Source organism: Lissotriton vulgaris, chromosome 3_1 (genome assembly GCF_964263255.1).
Source record: "Lissotriton vulgaris chromosome 3_1, aLisVul1.2, whole genome shotgun sequence".
Classification (NCBI taxonomy): domain Eukaryota; kingdom Metazoa; phylum Chordata; class Amphibia; order Caudata; family Salamandridae; genus Lissotriton; species Lissotriton vulgaris.
The window spans coordinates 1,485,440,242-1,485,465,888 of NC_141689.1; the positions used below are offsets into that span (position 1 = coordinate 1,485,440,242).

Below are 25,647 nucleotides of genomic sequence, written 5' to 3' on the forward strand. Positions count from 1 at the left end.
TACGTTTATCTTGAGTCTGGCTAGAAAGCAGACACTCGCAAGAGAATGGAATGTGAGATCATTATATGTGTGAGCAGCTGTTGTAAATAAGGGCGTGGGAATTAAAAAGCATCACTAGAGTCTAGATTTTCACACTGGAACTCCCTCTTCTTAAAGACCCCGTGCACTTTATGCCGTCTTCTTTGAAAAGTACGGTACTTCACAAGTGAAAAAGCACTACACTATGTTGTTCACCCCCCCCCCCCCCCTCCCCCCACCCCCGAACACTGGCACAAAAGTTTCATACCTGCATTTTCCGGTACAATTTTATTGCCTCGTATACAAATTATTTTCACTCAGCTAAATTACCCTCATTATCTAAAACCTCTCGACCGAACTTCTTCTAATGACCTAAGCTAGATACATGCATGCTTCCACTGTCATAGGTAGCAGTGCTATTCATACTATGGAATTCCAGTGGAACCTCAAGTCTCATGCATAGGCTTCATAATTCAGTTCTCAATATTAATCCACAAGGCACTTCACTATGGATACACAATGCTGCACAATGGTGGTGTTAGCATGTCTGTCTGCTGGGAGCCACTTTGGCCAATAAGTATGCCGCAACGGATACATATTGAGTAACATATGTCTTGAGATGGTAGGTGAGAAGACTGATGGGCTTATTTATGAGCCCTGTACACCGCTGTTGATGCTGTGGAGGAGTAAAAAATGTGGCATGTTGCGCCATATTTACAGAGTGACGCATCTAAGGAGATGTGTCACTTTGTAAAGCCTTACGCTACAATATACCTGCATCAGGTATAATGCATGCAGGGTGGGCGTTCCCCCGTACAAAAGGGTTGTAGAAGTGGCGCAGTGAAATCTATTTCACTATGCCAATTCTACGATGCCACTGCGTCAAAATCTTAGGCCTGACTCACAGCAGGCGTACGACAGATGCAGGCGCCTTTAACATGGGACTTGCCCATGTCTACTGACCCCTTGCTGGAGTATCATCACTTTTGCGACATACTCCAGAAATGCGTCATTACTGCGCCTACAGATACATCAGAAATACTGACGTATCTGTAAATCCTTGCGACATGGAGTGCCATACTGTAAATGTTAGTAACAAAAATGAGCTGGCTCTAATCAGTAAGGCTGAGCCTATAAGACAACATAACAAGAGTATGCCAATACTGATGTGGTGATTTCATACACTAAGTAGCATCCAGGGAAGAAGGTCAATTCAAAGCTGGGTGATGCTAATAAATAGCTGTTTATTCAACAATATATATATGAAAAATGCAACATATGGTACTTAGTACATCATTTCAATTGAAGTATTGCAAATGCAAGTAGAAGAATCGGACACAGCACGATAAAATCACAAACACAGCTTCACTAATCAGACATATCACAGTCATTCCACTCACATTCACACATTCATACAAGATACTCCGCACAATCTGGAAGGTTTAGTGTACCAGTGTGAGAAGTAAGGGGGTCTGCTCTATATCCAACAAAAAAATCACAGCAATAATTTCTGTAAAACAGTACACTTCGATTGATTCATGACAGTAATTTCTATCAAAGACATATATTTTATAGGGGTTGTGTACAGGAAATCAACACAAGTGCAGTACAGAGCAGCACTCGAATGGCAGAGCCAGACCGAAAGAAAGAGGCCTACGCGTTTCGAATCCCTGTGGGTCAAGCGGGATTCTCCTCAGGGCCAAAAGTATTCTGAAAAACAGAAAAAACAGAAACCTATGTGTGGGCTGTTTAAAAAGACAAGAACACTAGCGAACACTAATCCACCAAAAGTACACACAGCTTACCCTCATAAGGTGTAGGGAGAAAAACTGGTGCAGTGTTGGAGACTCCTATAAAGGTAGGAGAGAGAAAACAAATGAAAAAAAGAAAAGAATCAAGAAAAATCGGGCCCAGTGTCAGTAGAGCGTTGGTCTGTCTAAGCAATGTTTATTATCAGCAAATGGGGTGGATTTACCTATCGCCGAGGGCAGTGTGTCCAAGACAGGTACACAGAAGATGTCAGGTGAGAGGCAGAGGACCTGGAAACAAAACATAGCGTTCAGTACTCGGACCGTTTGTGGGGGCATTGAAAAAGCACAAGGCATTACAGGATGTCAGATTCTCTTACCAGCTGCCCACTAATAATATTATCCCTCCCATTTTAGCGTGGTAAAGGCCAATTTCTTCGCCTTCCTTTCTTGGGAATTGATACGGCACACGTTCAGCCTTCCCCTTAGACTTGGACACCGGGAACCACTGGCAAGAGAATCTGACATCCTGTAATGCCTTGCGCTTTTTCAATGCCCCCACAAACGGTCCGAGTACTGAACGCTATGTTTTGTTTCCAGGTCCTCTGCCTCTCACCTGACATCTTCTGTGTACCTGTCTTGGACACACTGCCCTCGGTGATAGGTAAATCCACCCCCATTTGCCGATAATAAACATTGCTTAGAGACAGACCAAAGCTCTACTGACACTGGGCCCAATTTTTCTTGATTCTTTTCTTTTTTTCGTTTGTTTTCTCTCTCCTACCTTTATAGGAGTCTCCAACACTGCACCAGTTTGTCTCCCTACACCTTATGAGGGTAAGCTGTGTGTACTTTTGGTGGATTAGTGTTCGCTAGTGTTCTTGTCTTTTTAAACAGCCCACACATAGGTTTCTGTTTTTTCTGTTTTTCAGACCCACAGGGATTCGAAACGTGTAGGCCGCTTTCTTTCGGTCTGCCCCTGCCATTCGAGTGCTGATCTGTCCTGCACTTGTGTTGATTTCCTGTACACAATCCCTATAAAATATATGTCTTTGCTAGAAATTACTGTCATGAATCAATCAGAGTGTACTGTTTTATAGAAATTATTGCTGTGATTGTTTTGTTGGATATAGAGCAGACCCCCTTACTTCTCACACTGGTACACTGAACCTTCCAGATTGTGCGGAGTATGTTGTATGAATGTGTGAATGTGAGTGGAATGACTGTGATGTCTGATTAGTGAAGGTGTGCTTGTGATTTTATCGTGCTGCGTCCGATTCTTCTACATGCATTTGCAATACTTCAATTGAAATGATGTACTAAGTACCATATGTTGCATTGTTCATATATATATGGTTGAATAAACAGCTATTTATTAGCATCACCCAGCTTTGAATTGACTTTCTTCCCTGGATGCTACTTAGTATATGAAATCACCACATCAGTATTGGTATACTGTTAATGTGGCGTATCCATGGTGTCTCAAAGAGGGCACACTGAAAAGTGTTGCATCGCTGTTTTCACACAGCGATGAAACACTTCCCATAAATGAGGCCCTGAAATTTTGTCCCCATGGGGAGCTTGCCCAAGTATATGATCTGCACCATTGCATTTTCTTGGCCAAGTTGAATTTATACTTTTCAACATTCTTTTTAGTGTATAGCAGGTACTTTTGAACCAAACAAATTATTTAAAGAAATTTCTAACATCAATTATGAGATTGGCTTCAAATAAACACGAGGAAAAGACATGTTGGGCCTGCCTGAATTGTGTCAGTACACAAGATAATGGGAAGCCTACCTCTGACACTGTGCAGTTGAGCTGGAAGATCTGCCCTTCTCCCTCCACCTGCCGCACACAGAGTTTGCAGATCAGCTCCGCCGTGCTCAAGTTTAACCGCTCCAACGTGAAAGTGCAGTGAAGGCTTCTCTGACAACCGCTCCAGATGTGGTAAAATGGAATTTCCTGAATCATGTAAAAGGGGGGGGAAACATCATTATCTTTGTAAGAATAACACAGAGGGAAAGAGAGCATAAGAAATGTGCCACCTTGTTAACATGCATACTTGGACTTGGTCTTACAGAAGGTGTCTACATATTATTTTACAGCCTGCCCCTGCTGGAAGGTTTAGCATTCACTGCTGGCAAAGACGTCATATATTTCTACATTTACCATCCAGTGCAAACTTAGGGGCGGTGGGATACAGATAGACATGATCTCCATATGTAAGCGGGAGCTGGGAAGACAGTTAACTTCTGGAGTATTCTCCCCCAAATAAAGAGGAGCAAAGGTGACAAACAAAATTCTACAATTATGGTAATGGTTTCTTTTAAAGGAGTTGCGGTAATGGGATTCTTTCTAATAAATTCATTAATTTTCATACAGTTAACAAAATCTACAATGGCTCCAGTCTATTGTCGTGTGAGAGCTCCTTTGAGACAGAAGAAATAACAGGAAAATTATTCTTCATAATAGCATAATGGAAATTTTCAGCATGATTTAGAGTTTGGAGGACTAAGTAACAGGAGACGTTGTAAATTACTCTGCCACCCTGACAAACATCCTGGGGCACATTATCAAGGACAGGTGTTAAAATTATCACTGTTTCATCGGCAGGAAACTGCAGATAAAACGGCGATAATGGGCTTGATAATACGCCCTTGTTAATTTCCATAGAACCCCTGTTAACACCAGAACACAGGCTTCTATGGGAATTAACAAGAGCGTATTATCAAGTCCATTATCGCCATTTTATCGTCAGTTTCCTGCCGATAAAACTGCGATAATTTTAACACCAGTTCTTGATAATATGCCCCTGAGTTCCCAAGTTTTAGAGATATCTGCTGGCCATGAGGACAGCTCTTAACATCGGCAGGAGCCACCATCATAGTGGTTCTAGTCAGTGTTGTAAAAGTTTGATGGACAGCTGCGTCCAATTTGATGGCCTTCTGTGGATCTTTTAAACGGTTTTACTTCTATTTTCACCCAAAGTGGGTGTTTGTTTTTGAAAAAATTAAAACGAATAATCCCTAATTTTTAGGAGGTTTCTCCCATGGAATTGGAGTCATTTTTTTGTTTTTTTCTGACCCTCCCCTCTAGGCTTTACCTGGAGGTGACGAAGGGGAAGGAAAAACCTTACTGACTTCCACTCTAAATTGAGTAAACGGTCAGTTGGCTAACTTCCACCGGCCTGGAGTATGTGGGTAACGGGACCAGAGTAGGCTTTATTGTTGACATACTGTTGGTCCACCCACCTCTGGATTGGGTTTGCTGATCGTGAGTTTGGTGGGTACTGCATTGCTATTAGGGTGGAGTACCCTCTCCACCAAACTCTAAAACGACCCCATTAATTTCCCCTATGTTGTCATTATAGTTAGAAAGGTTAGACAAACCTGATATTTTGCCACCAGCTTGCTCTTCCAGAGGGAGTGTGTGATGTCGTGAATGGACAGGCGCAGGTTATGGGTACTGCCTTTGAAATGCAGGGTCTTTGGTTCATCCAATAGCTGTCCTCCTATCTGCCTCTCAGACTGCAATACCTCCTGAAAAGGAGTCACAAAAAATCATTAATACCTTCAAAGACACAGATCATTGACGATGTAAACTTCTCAAGAGGGCTGCGAGGGATCAAAGGTATTTAATATAGTTCAGACACTCTCAAATATACACACATTAGCCATAAAACGGGGGACAGCTACTCACAATCTTATATGTCATTATCTTCCCCTCATTCATAAATGAAAATACTTTCAGGATCCATCCCAGAACAAAATGATAGGATATTATCCTGAGATCGGCTTTCCTCAGATTCACACTAATGACTACATAACTGGCACTGAGGAAGGGTGCTAACCCATGACAGGCCAGGATAAGGTACTCACCTGTAATAGTGGTAGTCTTTCATGGGTACAGACCACAGATTATTTACATTCGTATCATTTATATAGCACTGGCTAGACCCGAAGGTATCAGGGCGCTTTACATAAGGTTCCACATAGTTGCAAACTTACATCAGTTACATATTACGAATGATACCAGTAAAAACATTTAAGGAGCATACAAGAAAAGGAAAATCTAAAGGTTCGGAATCGGATAAAGTTTACATTGTGAAAAAGATGTTATATCAACCTATTTTTAAAGATGGGTTCTTTTAAGATGCATGATTTCTATTACACTATGGACTGTATCTCCCTGATGTTTGGAAAGCATTGTCAAAGGCATAACTCATATGATGATCATGTGAAAAACGTTGTTTATCTGTGTCAGTAAATTTGCTGCCTGTATCTGTCATAAATACTCAAAATATCTTGTTTTTCTTATACTTTAAATTGTGGGAATCAACGATGGGTGTATCACAAATGAGTCACTGGGATGCTGAGTCACTGGGATGCTGAACCACTGCTCACAATGTCCCACACTATATTGCCATTTGCAGATACCATTTCCCCTATTCAATTCAATTTATAAAAGAGTTTATTCAAGTTCAAAACAAACTATAAACTTTTTACATGGAGAGTAACGTCTAAATAGAGAACCGTAAAAAAACCCATTTAAAGAACAAATCAACAAACGTACTTATTTGACAAGCAAATATCAAGTTACAGAAATTCTATAGCAAAATAATAAAGACCAAATTATTAAGGTGGTAAATCTAGGACTACTATACTTAACTCCACAGGTATGGTCCTCAGTTGTGAGTTAAGAATAGTAAACCTATACGTCCCTAGACATGCTAACCCTCTCAATATTTTGGTTCTCATTATTTTGCTTCTGCTTTTCTGGTAACTCGATATTCTCTGCACAGTATTGCAAAATACAACTAGAGTTTTGGGCTCACATTTAAATATCTATCCACTTTTCCACCTTTGTTTTCTTTGGGCTTATATGTAAATATATTTAAAAGCTATCTCGATTTTTTTGTGTCTTTGACTGCTATTTTATTCTATGCCCTCAGGTCAAAGTCGTCTTTTTTGGCCACAAAACATTTATTGTCATGTAGTTTCATTCTTTTTTTGAGAGAGCATCTTTTGCAATAAATATGGCTCTGATGTGCTTTGGTGTGGCATCAATGTATTTTCTAGAATGTGCATCCATGTAATTTGAACAATGGACGCTACAATGCATCCTCCTCATCTTGGTAATATTAAAAGTATTTTCTTCCGTCTTCCACAGGTAAATATTTTGCTTCGGGGTCAGATATATGTTTGGGTCAATGTTATTTGGTGTGCAGTATAGCACTTTTCTTTCCATATTTTGAAATAATAGACAGGAAATGCTCACAAACCTTCCACCTTACATTATTGTAAGGTGAAAAACTAGGTAGGTGTATTGCTGATTACATAAAGGGCAAAAGACTCGGCCTGGGCGGTAAATTCCATTCCGCTTGTGGAATTTGGGTAATTTCGCGTTCCGCAGAGAACGCAAAATAGCCCAAAACTCTGCGTTACGCGACTTCGTGAAATTTTTTGCTTGTTCGCGTTCTCAAAATGCGTGTTTGCGAGATATTTCCCCCCGAGCACGCAAACAGCGATTGCCAACTAGAAAAAAAGCATTGCAAACAAGCAATTCCGCGTGTTCACGGAATTTCTGCGTGTTCGCTGAGATTTGTTCCCGTTTCGTGGAGATTTGCGTAACGCAATTACGCAAATTCCCCCCACCCCTACAAAAGACCTAGTGGCATAATTATCAAAAAGAAACGCAGTGTAGAAAGTCACCTTATTGAGCTGCGTTACAGGGAAAAGGCAGGAATGAGCCGCATTTATCACATTATTCCTTTCCCAGGACTGATGCACAATGGGTTGCATAGCAACAACACAGGCCCTCTTGCACCATGGTGCAAGGGTGCTTGCATTGCATGCAGGATTGTTTTTTTGTGCGGGAAGGGGCACCTTCCTGCCCAAAAACAATATCCAGAGGCATTTTTCTCTTTCTATGTGTGTTGCAGAATGCAGCCTCCCCTAGGTTGACATAGCACCGTTGTGCATTCCCAGGTCTACCTGTATTGTTAAATCTGTGAATGCATCAAAATCCATGGGTGTAGTGTGAACACCCATGGAACTTCTCCCTGGGGTAGAGTAACACAATACAGCAATTTGCATTATGTTACGTTGCTCTGGCTTTATTAAGCCACTCGGGTCCACGCAAAGTGGCCATGCGTGGCTTGATAAATCACATTTTGGAGTTGCGTTGCGCATGCACTATGTTGTGAGGTGCAAAAGCGATGCAGCCACTACATAAATATGGCCCATAGGCAGGAGCGGCCTGTGAAGGTAAGAGTGGTGGGGCAAGGTGGGAGGGGGGATTCGACAGATGCCACAGAGGGAAAATTCAATAAATAATTAATGTTGACTCATCGCCGTCTGTCGAATTCCCCGCACCCTGCCCCACCACTTTTACCTACACTGCTGCGCCTGCCCATAGGTCCTTATTTAGAGTCTGGCAACAGCATACTTCTTCATACATGTGAAAAGTTTATTATAATTTATGGCAATTAATATTATGTTAACAGCATGTATCGCGCACAGCTACTCCAAGGAGTGTCCTGGCGCGTGCCCAGAAAGGTGGTGAACAGAGAAACAAGCTAGTTAAAGAGGAAGGTCTTCAGTCTCTTCCTAAAGATTTTAGGATCTTGAAGAGCACGTAACTCCAAGGGGAGTTCGTTTCAGGCTACGGCAGCCGTACGTCAAAGTGAGCTGCCACCTATCCTTTGTTGATGGAACCTAGGAGTGCATGTCATAAGCTTTGTTGAAGAGCGCAGATGCTTGGCGGGGGACTAGAACCTAATCTTGTTCTTAGATAAACGGGGCCATGCCAGTAGAGAGCAGCCTGAGAAATGACCAAGGACTTAAATGTCACCCTCTCTTTCACAGGCAACCAGTGGAGGCTGTGCAGGTGTTTCCTAACGGCGACCCACTTAGGGAGGTTAAGAAGGACTCTGGCCGTGTTTTGACTAGCAGAAAATGAAAATTTCAAAATAGTCTATATATTAACCCATTAAATGCGCCCGTCGGACAACGGCTGTCACGAGCACTACCTCGGTAGTGCTGCGCACGTCCGTTGGCCGACACGGCCCGCCTGCGCAATAGAATGCCTGCACCACGACGGAATTGCTGCTGCGGTAAACGGGTTAACATCTTGGATTCATTCTCTTTAAAAGCTGAAACACAGTATCCTATACTTTCTTCGGCAGAAGCTTTTTGGTTCTTGAATGTTGGATTCCTGACTATGCAGTTTGGAATTATGTGTCCGAAAAGATTGTCTGGAAGTGGCGCCAAGGTGTGGGAGCATGTGATCTTTGTGTCAACATCAAAGTGCACAAATGCGGCATGCCATAAATCAGTGCCCACAAGTGGAAGAAGAACAAGATAACTCGTCAAGCCCAACCACGAGATGATGAAGTTATCTGAGGCACAAGCCTCTAAAATAAGATTCTCGTTCCAAAAGTATCACATAGATTTATGGAACAGTGCCACACATTCCCAGGGAACCAAAGACTGAACATATCAGCCCACAGCACCAATTAAATATGTGCCGCTGCTCACTGCTGCCCATCGACCTACTCAGAATAAGCTCATTTCAAGTCTGAAATCTGATGTATGTCAAGTACAAAAACCTTGCTGTGCATCCGACTGGAAAAACACTCATTTTAATGGGCTTATTTAGGATTTGAGAGCACAAGAAATTCAATGCAGAATTAAAAAGAAGCAGTATGCACCTCTGTCTTTATGCTGCTGCCTTTACCAGATATCACGAGCCATACAGGTGCGATTCTCCGATTGAAACTGATGGCTTGATGTTTTTCATGAGTAAGGTTTAGTCATTTTTTATATGCAATGAGCAAGAATTGACCATGCAAAATCACATTTTCAAATAATGGTGCTCTATCAAAACTCACCACTTCACATTTAAGCTCCTATAGAACGATTTGATCAACAGCACTTTAGCAGAATCAAAGCAGACCATTCCTTTGCAACCTTCATAATTACCTCTCATTGAACCCCTATCTGCCCCCTTATCGTTCTGAATATAACCAGTGCTTGAAATGGAAAAACAGAGGCACAGGTACTCTGTACCAGAGTACCTTCTTGTTTCTGAGAAATGCCAGTACTCTCCAACTAAAAGTATTACATTTCTCTTGAGAAATCCCGGTACTCTCGCTCTCAAAATAAAAAAGTGCTGGTACTCCGTACCGGACAGTACTGGCCCATCACAATATATGCATCCTAAAGCCTCCTCCTAAACATCAAAATATGTCTTTGTCAGGATGGAGCATGACAGCTGAGCATTGTAAACTGACCCATAATTTGTGCATTGTGGCCTGAGGAGCAAGTGTTTCATTTCTCAACAAGTGCTTTTTTTTATCACACAACCACTGTAAAGTGTTTGGCAATCTAGCAGGGATGGTCAAATAAGAGGGCCAACAGCTGAAGAGCAGCTCCGATGCAGCATTAAGCAACCATAATTTAGCGACAGGCGAGTGGCAAATTATATGGCAGGGTTGTCTAAATTATGCGGCAAGAAAAGGCAAATTATGCGCAACGATGCATTACGTATTTTGATAGCATTCTTCACTATTTTGCAATTTTTACACACGGATATTCTGTCTGGGCAAAGATTTCTTCTTGTTAGTACCCGTTTAACAACCAAATACAGAAATAGGCAACTGAAAGATGACAATTTAACCTTTCCGAAGGGCCTTTCACTGCGCGCGAACACATATTCTGAAACTGAAAGATGACCATTTAACCTTTCCGAAAGGGCATTCCACTGTACGCGCACACATTATGCTGTGTTTTTAGTAACTTTTTATCTGCTTGAGTTAGAAGCATTTTTTTGTTAAAATCTGTAGATTATGCAGCAGATGATGAATTATGTGGCAAATGAGGCAAAGCAATAATTATGTGAAAAAAGCAGCAGCCACTCAATCGCATAATTCCATTGGCCCTGGCTATAAGTAAGCAAAAAGCTGTGCGTGCCCGAAGTGAGGCTCATGGCATTCTATGAACAACAATCTTAGCAGCCATTTTGCAATCAAGACACTCTGAGTGAGAGAGACATTAAATGGCCATAATAGCCAGGTGGGAAAGAAGAAAACATCTCATTTGAGATAAACGCTCTTTTGCATTAGCACCACATGGTGAAACTGATGCTGGTGCTCTTGCTGAACCCACCGCTTGACAAATTCTAAAGCAAAAGCTGTGTTTGCTTCTGAGCCATTAGCCAAAAGGGCGCATTGTTAGAAACCTTTTAAGTGAGGGGTCTCTCAATCAATCAGCTCCAGCTTATTTGTAGTACACTCTAATTACCTCATCAGGACGTGCATGCAAAAATCGATTGCAATTATCTGATTACTATGGATCTTCATTATGTCCAAATTAGCACGCTGGGTCGTCCGCAGAGGGACTTGTGATATTCTGTGAGTTAATTGCGCTGCCCTGGTGGGTCAAAGCCGCACGCCGTACCGCAGGGTTACGTTCAGGACCGCACAAGCCGCGAGACTCTTTGGACCTGCCTGCATGAGCGCCGCCATGTTTAATTAGCACAGCTTGAAGGAAGGCCGCTCTTGGACATCCGGATCTTTTTCTGCAACTGTTGCCAGCGGTGTTTGAAACAAACTTGATTTTAAAGGGGTTGTGTGGCAAGCAGGGAATTTAAATGTGCCTGCTGCTGCAAGGTATTTATTCTGCATCTGTGTTTGTAAACACAGCAGTGTACCTATACACCCTTCCTGCTTCCCTTTTAACAGATTGTTAAATCCCTGTAAATGACGTTAGAAAGTTGGAAGGCGGGATAATTTATTAATTATGTGGAGTAAATCTGAATAATAAAGATTAAAGTTACACACAAGTAATTAAAGTGACAAAGATGTCAATTGTGCAATATCATTGAATGAGACCAGGGTACATCTTGACTGAACCTACTGACAAGAAGCAAAAAGTTGTTTAACGGGTGTTAGCGCTTCTTGTCTAAGGGGCATTGTTTGAACGACCAGCCCCGATGTAATGTCGACCATATGTAAATGCTCTCTTGCTCCCCTTGTCTGGTTGTCTTTGAAACTGTAAGTGTTGGTGAATCTGCATGAGTCCTCTTGGGTTTGCAATGGATTTCAATTCAAAGTCACTTAAATTAGATTTTTGCAACCTAATAATCAGTTTGTTAGGAATTATCCCCATTTGGAAATATGGATACCCAATGTTCAGTTTATTATCATACATCCAAAACCACCGTAGCAATCAAACACCAAGCAGTGATTAGACCTGTCCGCAGATATTGCCTATTCCTGCCCTGCCGAGCAGTTTTCACCTTTCCCTAAGTCTGGAAGCTCTTCTGCAGAACTGCTGCCTTCCAAATACTTCTGCTACTCCATTCAGATGATTTTCCCTGCTCTTGCCCCTTTGCTTTCTCTTGCCTGTGAATTCTCGTTAATTTCTATATACCTCTGTTGATTACAAGACTGCTTTGGCCCACTCAATTACTGTCAATGTGAACCTTCCAAGATACAGTGAGTGAATGTTCTAGAGGAGTCTGTGGAATCACTAACTGAGACAGTCCATCTCCAACAAAGAGTGCCATTATTAAGTCAGTCGTCAAATTAGCCATTATTAAGTCAGTCGTCAAATTACACATTACGGTCTGCCTCCGGATGTGGAATGAGTTAGCTACAGACAGTAGCAGCCGCTAGTAAGTGCGGGTGGTGGAGTGGGGGAGGAACGTGCTGGGGAAGGGGAAGAGTGAATCAAATAAATGGACTTACCTGGGTGCCGCCGGGTGCTGCCGCCTCTGCTGCGTCTCCTCCGCGCAGCAACAGGAAGATTCCAGCCTCCCAGAATTGCCTGTCCAATCACAATGCTGCTTTAAGCAGCATTGTGATTGGCCTAAGTGCCATGGATCAGTGCTCAGACAGGAGCTTGGAGGCTTTGTATCTTTCTCACCAGGCTGTGTAATGGAGCCTGGTGGGGAAGATGTAAAGTGCACATGACAGTTTGACCTGCCCGCTTGGGCCGGCCAAACAGTCATGCCCACTTTAGAGTGTGCTGCTTTACACTCCTCCGCCTGCCTCCTGCACTGGCCAGCCCAAGCAGGAAAGAAAACTAAAACAATAATAATGCTAGTTATAGTTTCAGTTTTCCTCTTATCACTACTCGCAGAGGAGTGGGGCGACGCACCTCCGCCTTAGCTGAGGAGCAGCCGCTGGCTACAAAAGACCTGCTGAGCTTATGTCTGAGGATTATATGGGAACAATTTGTCCGGCTGCTTCTCCACAGTTTTCGCCGTCCCTGTTTTCCCAAAATTCTGTCTTCCATCTGCTGCTATGAATCACAAACCCCCAAAAGGCAGTCTACGGAACTGCACTTTGGTCAAATATACTCCATTTTATTACAGGTACTATTGACCGCTCTCGTAGTTGTGGCAACTGTAAGGTAGGGTGACCAGGCATACCGGATTTGCCCTGACGGTCTTGTTTTTTTACCAGCTGTGTCTGCAGATTTCAGGAAATGTAGCTCCTGCCCCGGTGTTTAGAGAGGGTCGACTGAAAAAGGCGGCAGGTGCCTTTTTATGTTTTACAAAGCAAGGATAGTTAGCAGTTGTTTCAAGAAAGCAAGTTAATTAACAGGCAAGCTTCTGGGTTTAAAAATTACATTTTATGTATGTTCTAACTGCCTGTTCTGTAATTCTCTATTGAGGAGCGCTGTTATTCTGTGCGCTTGCTTTAACTAAAACTGTAGTCCTTCATCTATGTTTGTGAAATCTCCCGGTTTTTTGCTTTACATTTCTGGTCACCCTACTGTAAGGCCCTTAGTAGAAATAACTTTAGCAGAGAGGGTGAATTTCCCTGAACACACAAACACGGCTATAATATTGTGAATTTTTTTAATAAGCGCATCCGAATCTGACAACTCTTTAACCAGCTGCCTAGGACAGCTGTTCTAGTTAACTTTTATGTTTCCATCCAGAGATTGAATTATATTAGAAACATAGGGCCTGACTCACAAAGGTAAACCTTCACTTTTGTGTACGTTTACGATTGTTTGCTGTTCACAAAGCTATTTTACGAGTAGCATCTTTATGACTGCAGAGTCTCTGTACATAAAGAGTTTATCCTACTACTCATAAAATACCTCTGTGAATAACAAACAATCGTAAACGTACAAAAAAGTGTACGTTTATCTTTGTGAATAAGGCTCTAAGTCATTAAGTATCCCTGGCACTGGAAAGTGCAAAGGTACCGGGTACTCTATAACATGTTACTATCTTATTGTATGGGTTAGTTAAAAAAGGTTATTATGCTACATCCTTATACATGCTAAATATTTTTTGGAACTGATTTTGAACTAACCATCATTGTTTAAATACAAAGCACAATATACAGTTACTATCACAGCATAACCTATGTATATCAGCAAAGCATGACCTCCATCTAAACTAAAGTGTGTTCCTAGCAATGTATGAAGTCACAGGCAGAAACCCACAGTTCCTCAGCAATGTTATTGCTCTGCTAGGATAACTGTCCTTGTGTTCACTCCACAAAAACAAAGCCTTTTCTATGCTGCCCGAAGCGCCACCACACAAAACCTCTTAACTCAGAATTCACATGTCGATCTGACTGCTGCACTCAATCTCATCTGCATTTACAAACACAATAGAGCCACCTGGGTGGGCGTGCAAGCTCTCCTCTTAGAAAGATGCAGTGAGACGTAGCTCCAAACGCCCTGTGCCACGGGGCTACTGTCTGAGCCCCCAAGTCCTACATGAAACTTCAGAGCCATTGCTGAGTCAAGCCCTGCTTACGACGAGCTGTGCGGAATGTATGCGGATGTGGTTTTGCAGCGTTGGTACCCTCCCAAAAGCGACTAGCAAAGTGGTACAGCCCCGGGCCAGGGAACTCGCCCCCTTCTGACCCCGGAGACGCTGTCTGCGTCTGGAGCATCCAGGGAGAGGAGGCGCTGCTACCCGAAGCTCCAAGGAAGATGCACAGCCTTCCACCCGGGGCAACTTTCTTCCCACATGAAACTCTGTTGATCGCTCTGGTGAGAGGCCCCCTCCTCCTTCCCTTTAAACTTTATTTTTGACTTTGCTGCCTCCTGTTCTGTGAACAGCTGCCTTGGCGCCTTTGGTCTTTCTTCCCTGATCCCTGGTCTCCGGTTCGAACTCCTCTGCCCCAGCTCCTCATGGAGGATGAGGCTATGACTTTGCTGCGGACTGCCTTTGTCCCCCCCCGAACTTGCTGGCTACGGCAGCCCTCTTTCTGGACTTTCGGACTTGGACCTTTGTGCTCTTCGCCACTTTCTTTTTATGTCTTGCTTCTTCTTCTACCTTTCTCCTCCGCGATTTTAGCGATCTCTGACCTCCCCCTCTGTCCTAGCAACCTTTCTATTGTCTCTCCTGTTGCCTCTGACACACTCCCAGCTGTCTTACTCGTTACTATCTGCTTCCCTCTCTTGTTTGTCTCACTTTCCTGCCCTTCTCTGTCCCTCCCTTGGTGCTGTGACTGCATCCCCCCTCCGACCCCACTTAATGGAACTTTGCTTTTCTGTATATAGAGATAACTCTAATCACTAGTATATGCAGTAGACCTTTGTACTCTCTACCATTCCTGTGTGGCTCTTAGAGTATATCCATCCGTATCCCTTCCCTATGTATATAGAGATAACTCTAATCACTAGGCTGCTTTGCTCTGTGCTCTGTGCCTGCTTTCATCCTAAACTTTATCACTGCGCCGCATTGGGATTTAATTGTGATCTGACCTTAGCGCTGCTTTGTAATTGATTTGCACTGTGCTAAAATCGTAGCGCCGCTTTCTACTTTTCACGTGCTCTGCTCATAGCGCTGCTTTGTGCTGCCCATCATAGCGTCCTCCACTCAGCATTATTATTTGTAATTCCATTTTGCAGTAATAGCGCTCCACTGCTCGCCCCAACCTCCCCCTGCTTAAAGTTGTTATTGTTGCAGCCATTTGCTTAGTGTGACGTCCAAGCCCGTCCCTCCAATCACGCTCCCGCCTCCCAGCTGAGCCTGCCTCGCCCCTCCCCTTCCACCATCCACTTATGACAGGAGCTTTTGCGCGCAGCGTCCACGCGCAGCGACCGCGCCCAACCCGCGCCGAAGGTGTGCCAAAGGTAAGCCCGTCTACGCCCGTCCGCGCCTGGACCGCGCCCAGCGCCAGACCTCCTGGCCCCCGTCCCTCCCAGCCCCCCGCATTACCTACGATGCTGCCACCCTTCTAGCCCTTAACCCCGGTCGCGCCCCCAACTGCGTCCAAGCCGCCCCTGGACACACCCATGGACCTTTCTCCTGCTACTTCTGCAAATTCATCGGCACCGACAACATCTCCGCTACGACCACAACACAGATTCCCGACCCCAACCACCTACAGTGCATCCTTCTCAGCACTCGATCGGTCCACAGGCACGCCATAGACCAGTGGAATCTACTAGACACCATCTCTCCAGACGTCGCCTTCCTAACGGAAACATGGATGAACGCTTCCTCCGCCCCAGACATCACCATTGCCATCCCTGAAGACTATAAGATCACACGCAAGGACCGCACCGACCACACAGGAGGAGGAATCGCTATCGTCCATAAGAAATCAATCTGCATCTCAACCAGCTCTGACGCCAACCTCGCTAACTCCGAACACCTTCACTTCCAGATCCAAATCGACCCCAAGACCACACTCAGAGGCACCCTCCTCTACAGACCACCAGGACCCCGCGCAAAATTCAGTGAAGACATCACGGACTTCATCACCCCACACGCGCTCCCCTCCAAAGACTACATCCTTCTGGGAGACCTCAACTTTCACCTTGAAAATATCAACGACCGCAACACCGCCACCCTCTTAGACAACCTCGCCAACCTCGGACTTAAACAACTAGTCACTTCCCCCACCCACATCGCAGGTCACACACTCGACCCCATCTTCACCTCTAGCAATCATGTCTCCTTCAGCCACACTACGGATCTCCTCTGGACTGACCACAGCTGCGTTCACTTCACCTACAACAAGCCAAAACCCACCAACCACCTCCAACCAACTCTGCAAAGAAACTGGAACAAAATCACCACCGACCAGATCTCCGCATCGCTCCTTCTAAACACCCCAGCCCACTCTTCTAACGCAAACGAAGCCGCCGCCAACCTCACCCTATGGTTATCCAACACCGCCGACACCTTGGCACCACTGAAAAAAGCCAAAGCAAACCTGGCAGCAAAAAGGCCTCATGGTTCAACGATGATCTTAAGAAGTCCAAGGAACTCTGCCGCTCCCTTGAAAAGGCCTGGAAAAAAGACCCAAACACCAGCACCAGGGAAGCCTTCAAAAACGCCACCCGCACTCACCACCAACTAATCCGAAAGGCCAAGAAAACAGCATTCAAGGATCGACTTGACAACAACGCCCACAACAGCAAGGAACTTTTCAACATCGTCAAGGAATTTTCCAATCCCTCGGCCAACTCCAACGACATCACCCCCTCTCAAGCCCTCTGCGACTCCCTAGCCTCATTCTTCCACAACAAGATTGCAGACATCCACAACAGCTTCGACAACCAACCCGGAAACCAACCCACCCTACCATCTGCTGAACATTCTCCCCCCTTGAACACCCTCAACGACTGGAACCCAATCTCCACTGAGGACACAATCCGCCTGATGAATTTCATCCACTCAGGATCCCCCACAGACCCATGTCCTCACCACATCTTCAACAAAGCAGACTCCGTCATAGCACCGCACCTCCGAGACGTCATCAACTGCTCCTTCAACTCCGCCACCTTCCCGGAAGACTGGAAACACGCTGAACTCACCGCCCTCCTGAAAAAACCCACAGCAGACCCCACCGAACTCAAAAATTACCGCCCCATCTCGCTCCTTCCATTCCGGCCAAAGTCATCGAGAAAGCTGTCAACAACCAGCTCGCCGCCTTCCTCGAAGCCAACAAATCCCTCGACTCCTCACAATCTGGCTTCCAAGCAAAACACAGCACTGAGACCGCCCTCATCGCAGCAACAGACGACATTCGAACTCTACTGGACAATGGAGACACAGTCGCCCTCATCCTCCTCGACCTCTCTGCAGCATTCGACACAGTCTGCCACAGCACCCTTTTACAACGCCTCAATAACATCGGAATCCAAGGAAAAGCACTTGAATGGATCACCTCGTTCCTCACCGGAAGAACCCAGAGAGTCCGCCTCCCACCATTCAAGTCCGAGGCCACTGAAGTCATCTGTGGCGTACCACAAGGATCCTCACTCAGCCCCACCCTCTTCAACGTATACATGAGCCCCCTCGCGGCCATCGCCCGCCAACACAATCTCAACATCATCTCTTACGCTGATGACACTCAACTAATCCTTTCTCTCACCAATGACCCCAGCACCGCCAAAACTAACCTACACGAAGGAATGAAAGAAGTTGCCGAATGGATGAAACAAAGTCGTCTGAAACTGAACTCAGACAAAACTGAAGTCCTCATCTTAGGTACATCCCCCTCTGCATGGGACGACTCCTGGTGGCCGGAAGCCCTCGGAAAAGCACCCATCCCGACAGACCACGCACGGAACCTAGGCGTCATCCTGGATTCTTCACTCTCAATGAACAGACAAGTCAGCGCCGTATCCTCTTCCTGCTTCAACATTCTTCGCATGCTCAGAAAAACATTTCGCTGGATCCCCACCGAAACAAGGAAAACAGTCACCCATGCTCTGGTCACAAGCCGACTGGACTACGGAAACACCCTCTACGCAGGCACTACCGCTAAACTCCAGAAAAAACTCCAACGAATCCAAAACGCCTCAGCCAGGATCATATTAGACATCCCACGCAATGAACACATCTCTGGTCACCTTAAAGACCTCCACTGGCTGCCCGTCAATAAGAGGATCACTTTCCGACTGCTAACCCACGCACACAAATCACTCTACGACATCGGACCAGAATGCCTCAACTCACGACTGTCCTTCTACACCCCCTCCCGCCAACTACGTTCTTCCAGCCAAGCCCTCGCCACTGTACCTCGCATCAACAAGACCACCATGGGAGGCAGATCCTTCTCATACCTGGCTGCTAAAACATGGAACTCACTCCCCGCTTACCTTCGCCTTACCCAGAACCACCTAGCATTCAGAAAGCAACTGAAAACGTGGATATTTGACAAGTAATCCTCCTCTCCTTTCTAAGCGCCTTGAAACCCTCTGGGTATGTAGTGCGCTATATACATTTTCTGACTTGACTTGACTTGACTTGTGTACTCTCTACCATTCCTATGTGACTCTTAGAGCATATCCATTTGTATCCCATTCCTATGTATATAGAGATAACTCTAATCACTAGTATATGCGGTAGACCTTTGTACTCTCTACCATTCCTATGTGACTCTTAGAGTATATCCATCCGTATCCCTCCCCTGGTCAGGATCAGTCCAGTGGCCAAAAAATGTAGATTTCTGTAGAATATATTTGTAGGAGGAACTGCATGGGGCTGCTTAGATCACGCGGGCACCTCAAAGAATGGGTGCATTGGTGGACTACATCTCCCTCATGCCAGCTCACAGTTCATCTAAATAAAGCGATGAAAGCCGCAGATACTGTTTCTTGGAGTCTTGGCCACAGTTGAGGGTCTACAACTCGACAGTGATGCATTCCATCACTAACTCACACAGTCACGGTGTGGACCAGTTCATCACAACTTCTGTAATACAATGAGGGGGAAGGCGATGGAGAAGTGATACCTTATTGGTGCTGGTTCAGCTTCAACTCTGCCCACATACAGGCCAGTTTCTGCATGTCAGTCACTGTTCGTGCTAGTGTACAGAGTGATGATTGTGGAAGGTAATCGTGGCATGTCCAGCAGCTTGTCCGAACAAAAATTGGTTGACGCTCTCTCCTTCTGCGCAAGGTAAAGAGCCGATGTAGGACAACTGTGAATGCAGGACTGGGCCCTGAGTGGGCAATGCCCAACATCTGGAGGATTCTTGTGGAAGAAGACGCCTCACATGATATTGGGCAGGAGATCTGCATCAATGTTTTACTTTTTAGAAATATGCAAGCTTGACAGGGCAAGGTGTGAGCCTGAGCAGCACAGGGGCGTAACACAAGCCCCTGTGGCGCAGTGGGGCCCCTGCCCCTTCAGGGCCCGCTCAAATCCATAGGACCCCCCCATTGAGGCCAAGGTCTATGAATATCTCTGAGATATGAGAGACTCAGGGTCCCCTCATCACATTCCGCAGCACGGGATTTCATCTTGTGCTACACCACTGGCCTAGCATGACACCAGAAATGTAATACAATGGTGTAAAGGCACCTTAGTTAAACATGCGTCGGGAGCAGATTTAATGGATTTTGGATGGTGGCTCTAAGAAATTACACTGAGGAGAGTTCCTGATTTGTGAGATAACATGTAAAACTATAAGTGTTGATTAAGAGGGCATTTGCAATGGATTGGACGTTATTGCAGCCATTCATTATCACTCCTGTTGTGCACTACACAAATAAAGCATCATTTCTAACACAGATCGGCATAAAAGCTGCCTCCCAGACTGAGAAGCGTTGTGCCTGCTAAGAGCTGACATCTGCGCCTGCTGGAGCTGTGTCCTAACGCTTCAGCTAAGACGATAATAAACTTCGATGTCGACAATGGCGCTCCTGAGTGCAGCCCAGATAAAACTGGAATCTGCCCGCAAACTTCTTAAATCAACAGCTTTTCTGCGGACAGAGCTTGCGGTACCTCTTGCTGGGTGCAGGACGCGTGCACCAGCAACGGGTACAGTTGGCAAATGCAGCTATCAGTTGTCTGCCTGTTGTGAACTCTACACTTGTATACCCAGGTGACCCAGCAACCTGAAATCTAACAGAGGGGGGAGGGGCGAGGGTGGCAGTGCGACAGGACACCAGGACTGACCTTGTGCAAATAGTATCACTCTTCCAGCACCAAGAAATGCATGCTCACCAGGAGGATGGAGGAGCGTGGCCCCTACTAACTAAAATGCCCACAGGATAGCCCAAAAATTAAAAATTAAATGGTAATAAAGTTTATTTATTACAAGTACATTTTTCACTGACCAGCACCCTAAACCGAGTGTCAGGACAGGGCAGCGCTATTATTGCTGAGTGGCAGCAGCAGGGAGAAGTGTGGGCTAGGCTCCTAGGTTTAAAGTGGCATATCACTTTGGTTAGCTGTCTAAGGCCAGATGTGCACCTTAAAGCTCTCTACTCTAGCTGTTTTAGGCAGATGATGTGAGAGCAAGATTGATTGATTTGATATATAGATTTATACAGCGCATAGCTGCCCCAGCAACAGGGCGTACCAGCGCTACCCAAAGAACAGGTGCCGATATACCACTCTAACAAACACAAACAGTGTCAAGCCAGGTCTTTAAAGCCTTTCGAAAGGCCTCCAGGGCCCTTGCGAGCGTTGAGAGAGGCTGCTCCCTCCAATTCTGGTGCTTCTCTCATGCTGCGTTTCAGCATGAGAGCAGCGCGAAGATTGGTTAGGGGAGGTGGGTGGGGCTCATGCTGGAGCCTGGAGGAGAGAAGAAGAACACAGGGCCCAGAGTGAGGAGGCTGTGCCGTAGAGCAACCAAGGTGGTGTATCTGTTTTGACAGTACTGATAATTCAGGCCCTGTGCATGTGGGTTGCAATACACCATTCAACTGAATCCAATCCTAGGACAGGGTGATGGGGAAGTAGGCTGATATAATAAGGTTATGAGCACAATACCACACAAGAAAGTCACTGGACTTACTTTAGACTTTGAAGGGAGCTTTAATTGTTCAATTTTTGGAGAAACCGTTTAATGCGAAGGAGATCCACATCTGAATTTCCCCACTATCTGATCCCTCTGTTGTCCTCTAGACATTGGTGGCATTTCAGTTTTCTCCAAGCAAATGGTACATACAAAAAGCTTCCTGTAGGCAATGAAGTGCACGCCCATGTGTCCGCTGATATACCAAGACTGTTCTTTCAATAGCAATAAAAAGGCACATTTATATATCATTAAACAACAAATCACCAACCATGCAAACTGCTCCTGCAATGGTGTTTTAATCTACACTATAACATGACGAAGCTGCACCCTTTTTATTTCAATAAGAGGTTTATGAATCTAGACATGTTAAGGTATAACTCATGGGTTGTATCCAATGACAAACAAACAACTTCATTACCTTAAGAGCATCCTGAGTGTCATCCAGGCAGTAGACGCGAATGTTATACTCCAGCGACGTGCAGGACGCTGGCCCAAAGATGGCGAGTTTCAGCCGCTTGGCTGCAGACTTGGTTGTGAATTGCCCCACTAGAGCATATGTGCTGAGGGTTTCTGAGAGGATATGGCAGGCTTCGGAGTCCATCTGCACGTAGCATGGTGTTGTGAAGTTCTCCTCCCCGACTACAACCACATCCTGTAAACAACAAGGGAAACATATTTTCAAAAAGTTTTTAAAACTTTCAAAAATTTTAAATGCCGATGATTCCAAGCAGGTAATGTGAGGCAGAAGGCAGTAAGCTTATAAGAGAATGAAGAAAAGGGAAATAATATGATCTTTCCCCTTCAAAAGGCCATTGCGGCTGAAGGTAGACGCGGCAGGGGAGAGGACGTAGCCTAATGGCTAGAGAGGGCGACCTCGGAGATGGGGAACTGGGTCCAACTCTCGGCAGGGAAAATTCTACATCTGGTGATTATGGGCAAATCACTTAATCTCCACGTGCCTTACAAAAATGAATGTATCTGTCTGTAACGCAACTGATGCTCAAGTAAAGTGCCCTGATACCTTCGGGTCAAGTTTGCGCTATATACAACTCCAAAAATAAAAATGTATACTAAACAAGAAGTAACATATGAGGGTGTTGATTCTTTTGGAAGAACAACAGACCAAGTGGGAAAGCAGCTAAACCTAAGGCATCAAACGTTTTGGTTGGAATAGAAGCGCTGGACTCAGGGCCGGACTGTGAACCAAAAACGGCCTTGGCAAACTTCTCGGCCGGCCCCCAGGTGGAGTTTTGGGGAGTTGTGGCTGACCTGTTTGCCAGGGCCGGTTTCAATCGATTTTGTTAGTGGGGCCGATATTGCAGCTATGCTGCCAAACTGGCCCCCGGTAACATAAACCTCTTACTAGGGGCCCAAAACCAGCCCCCACTCTGGCTGCCCACTGGGAAAATGCCAGTTGCCCGTTACGGCCAGTCCAGCCCTGGTTAGCTTAGTAGGTGATAATGCAAAAGATGGCTTCACAAGTACGCAGTAGTCAAGTCATATAGCCGTTTACTGAAAACTGAAATTGTTTCAACTATATCCTAATCTGAAAATGTGTAAAGAGTTTGTCAATGGTTGCAATGTCTATCACATGCAGCAAAATAGCTGGTGTTTTCTGCACCCTATCAGTGGTAAATACACGTTTCGATCCGATGACTAAGCCTTATGGACAAAGTGTGTCATGAATGTTATGAAGTTCAGATGGGAAAGTAGTAAGTCATGCCAGAGAGTGGTGATGTCAGCCCCAGTTGCTCATGCTCCTTGTGTTTTCTTAGTTATAGTGTTGTGACACCAGAGTCTAAGAAGAGACTATGAGTGATATTGCATGACTCTCAATATTTAAAAGTGGCATTGCATTCTTACAATAACTACAATGCACCTTTAAGAGCTAGATATTTTAGTCTTTTCCATGTATTGAAACAGTCACCTATACCTTCATCTTGCTCAGAGTCACATAGTGAATAGAATTAACCATACATTTTCAGGAAGCAGTGCAAAGTTCTCGCTATCGTCAGACCAGTTGTGGGGTCCACCATGAATGATAGGTCCTCCAGGATCAAACTGGCGGTAGCAGGTACCAGGCGCTTTCCCGGTGGGCTGGATGGGTGGGAGCATGTTTTGGAGCGGTGGGGGTCGCTTTTGTTACTGGGGATCGGTTTTGCAGCGGTACTGCAATATCGGCTCCCTGTAACAAAAGCAGCATCAATGATTCCCACCAGTGTGCCCCCCAATGGGGGTCGGTTTTGCAGCAGTACTGAAGTATCGGCTCCCTGTAACAAAAGCAGCAGCAGTGATTCCCACCAGTACCCCCCACACCCCCAGGGGCCGGTCCGACTTAATTGCCAGGGCTGGTTTGCATTATCAATCTGGCAGTGCTCGTGCCTCCACTACAAGCGGCAATATCCTCTCTCCATTGCTAGTGCAGATATATGCTCAGTATCCTCCCAGATTTGTTTGACGAGGATTGTGGGAGAAGTGCATTTATGTGTGGTCAGGAGACTCAGGGCACTAGATGAGAATCTTCTGTAATTAGATGATCTCCCCATTGATCTTGTTTTTCATTCCTCTTACCTTTCTGAAGAGGCAGCGAGTAATGTCTGAAAGGCTGTGAGATAAGAAGGACGTCCCATCTCGCAGTCAAGACGATCTCATGAATTAAGGCCTGAAGAAGAGATCCAGATCCCCACATCTGGAAACTTAAACTTACCACTGCTAGTATCATAAACTCACAGGCTCCCACCTCTCAAGGAGCACATCTGTCCCTTTCCCTACCCTACTGTGAAGCAAGAATGGCGCTTGGCAATCTTATTTCTACATTTTTGAAGATGGTTGTAAAAATCTGAAAGTGAGGTTGCCTTCAACAGTACCAAATAGCTCAAAGCCTATGGGCATTCACAAAATGGCTGCTGACCGGGCACACTTCCGCACATCGAGGATCGGAAATATCATCGCATTGAAGGCTACTCGGCCCTTTCCCTGAAAAAACCCATCAAAAAATGGCTGGGTTTCTGTAGGTTTGTAGAAGCATCGACACTTAGGTGACAAAAGCTCACAGTGGAAATTGTTTGGATGGCAATAATCTGAGTGGTAAATAAAGCTTGGCTTTGCAGTGTCTAAACTGTTAAATTGTGAAGATCGAAGTCTTACGCTAAAGTGGAGGAGATCACATCAGACACAACATTACATCACTGCACTAGTCCCATCGCTATTACACTGCTATTTTTTATTTACAGATGTTACTAGATCGACAGCATTTCTGATAGAAGGCTTGTTCGAAATACTTAATACTGTAAAGTCTCACTTAGACTCTAATTACTTAAACTTAGGAGTTCCCTTGGTGGAAACGAGATTTCCACTTACAATGGAATTACAAGTTGCGCGTTTAAGCCTCTCTACTGTTTTTCTTTACTGAACTATGTGAGGGAAAAAAGGTTGGAATGAGCAAAAAAGCACCGATTTCCACCATGATCACACAATTTCCTGTCAAAAACACTTGTAATTTCTTTGGCCCATAGAAATACCACTCACTACAGTCTACGTTTGTACCTAGTGGTACTGCCCCTGGGTGAACTAAGATGTTGTTTTTCCTGGTAAACACCTACTAAGCACCTTTGGGGCTGATTCACAAAGGCATTTATTACTATGAGACAGCACTAAAAGTGTACCCTTGTATATACTAGGGGTGGGCGGAACTCACAGAGTTTCACTCTGCAGAATTCCATAGAGTTACATGAAAACGTGTGCAGCTCTACTGATTTTACCACTGGGAGCTGGAACTGTGCTGCAAAATCAGTGCGAATGGCACCAAGCGGCATGCCAGAGGGCCCTGCTTCCTTGAGGCCACTAGAGTAAACTTTCTACTCGAGCAGCAGCTTTCTCACTGCAAACGATCGCGACCTCCCGCATTGACAAAATCTCATAGGGGGTGCTGTTTAGCACCTGAAAATCACGCTAGGAGACACCAATTTTCACTTGCGCTCACCAACTAACCCTAGGCAAACCGCACGCGAGAAAAAACTCAGCCCCACAGCAGTTGGCGGAGTTTTGCCCAAACTCTGCATTACAAACATAACGTGGAGTGGGCAAAACTCAATGAACTGGCGGCGGAGTGGAACTTATTGCCCACCCTTA

The 25,647-nt window shown here is 45.1% G+C and overlaps 1 protein-coding gene across 3 annotated transcripts in view; it reads right to left on the reverse strand.

Annotated features, from left to right (window-relative positions):
* Window positions 1-25,647, reverse strand: part of UNC5C (unc-5 netrin receptor C) — a 458,529-nt gene that overhangs the window by 13,960 nt on the left and 418,922 nt on the right. For all 3 annotated transcript variants that reach the window (XM_086961949.1, XM_086961951.1, XM_086961950.1), the window contains 3 exons: window positions 21,935-22,168; window positions 5,159-5,308; window positions 3,567-3,731 (listed from right to left, as the gene is read on the reverse strand). In XM_086961949.1, coding sequence (XP_086818075.1) covers window positions 3,567-3,731; window positions 5,159-5,308; window positions 21,935-22,168 — 549 coding nt within the window. The remainder of the gene's footprint in view (window positions 1-3,566; window positions 3,732-5,158; window positions 5,309-21,934; window positions 22,169-25,647) is intronic.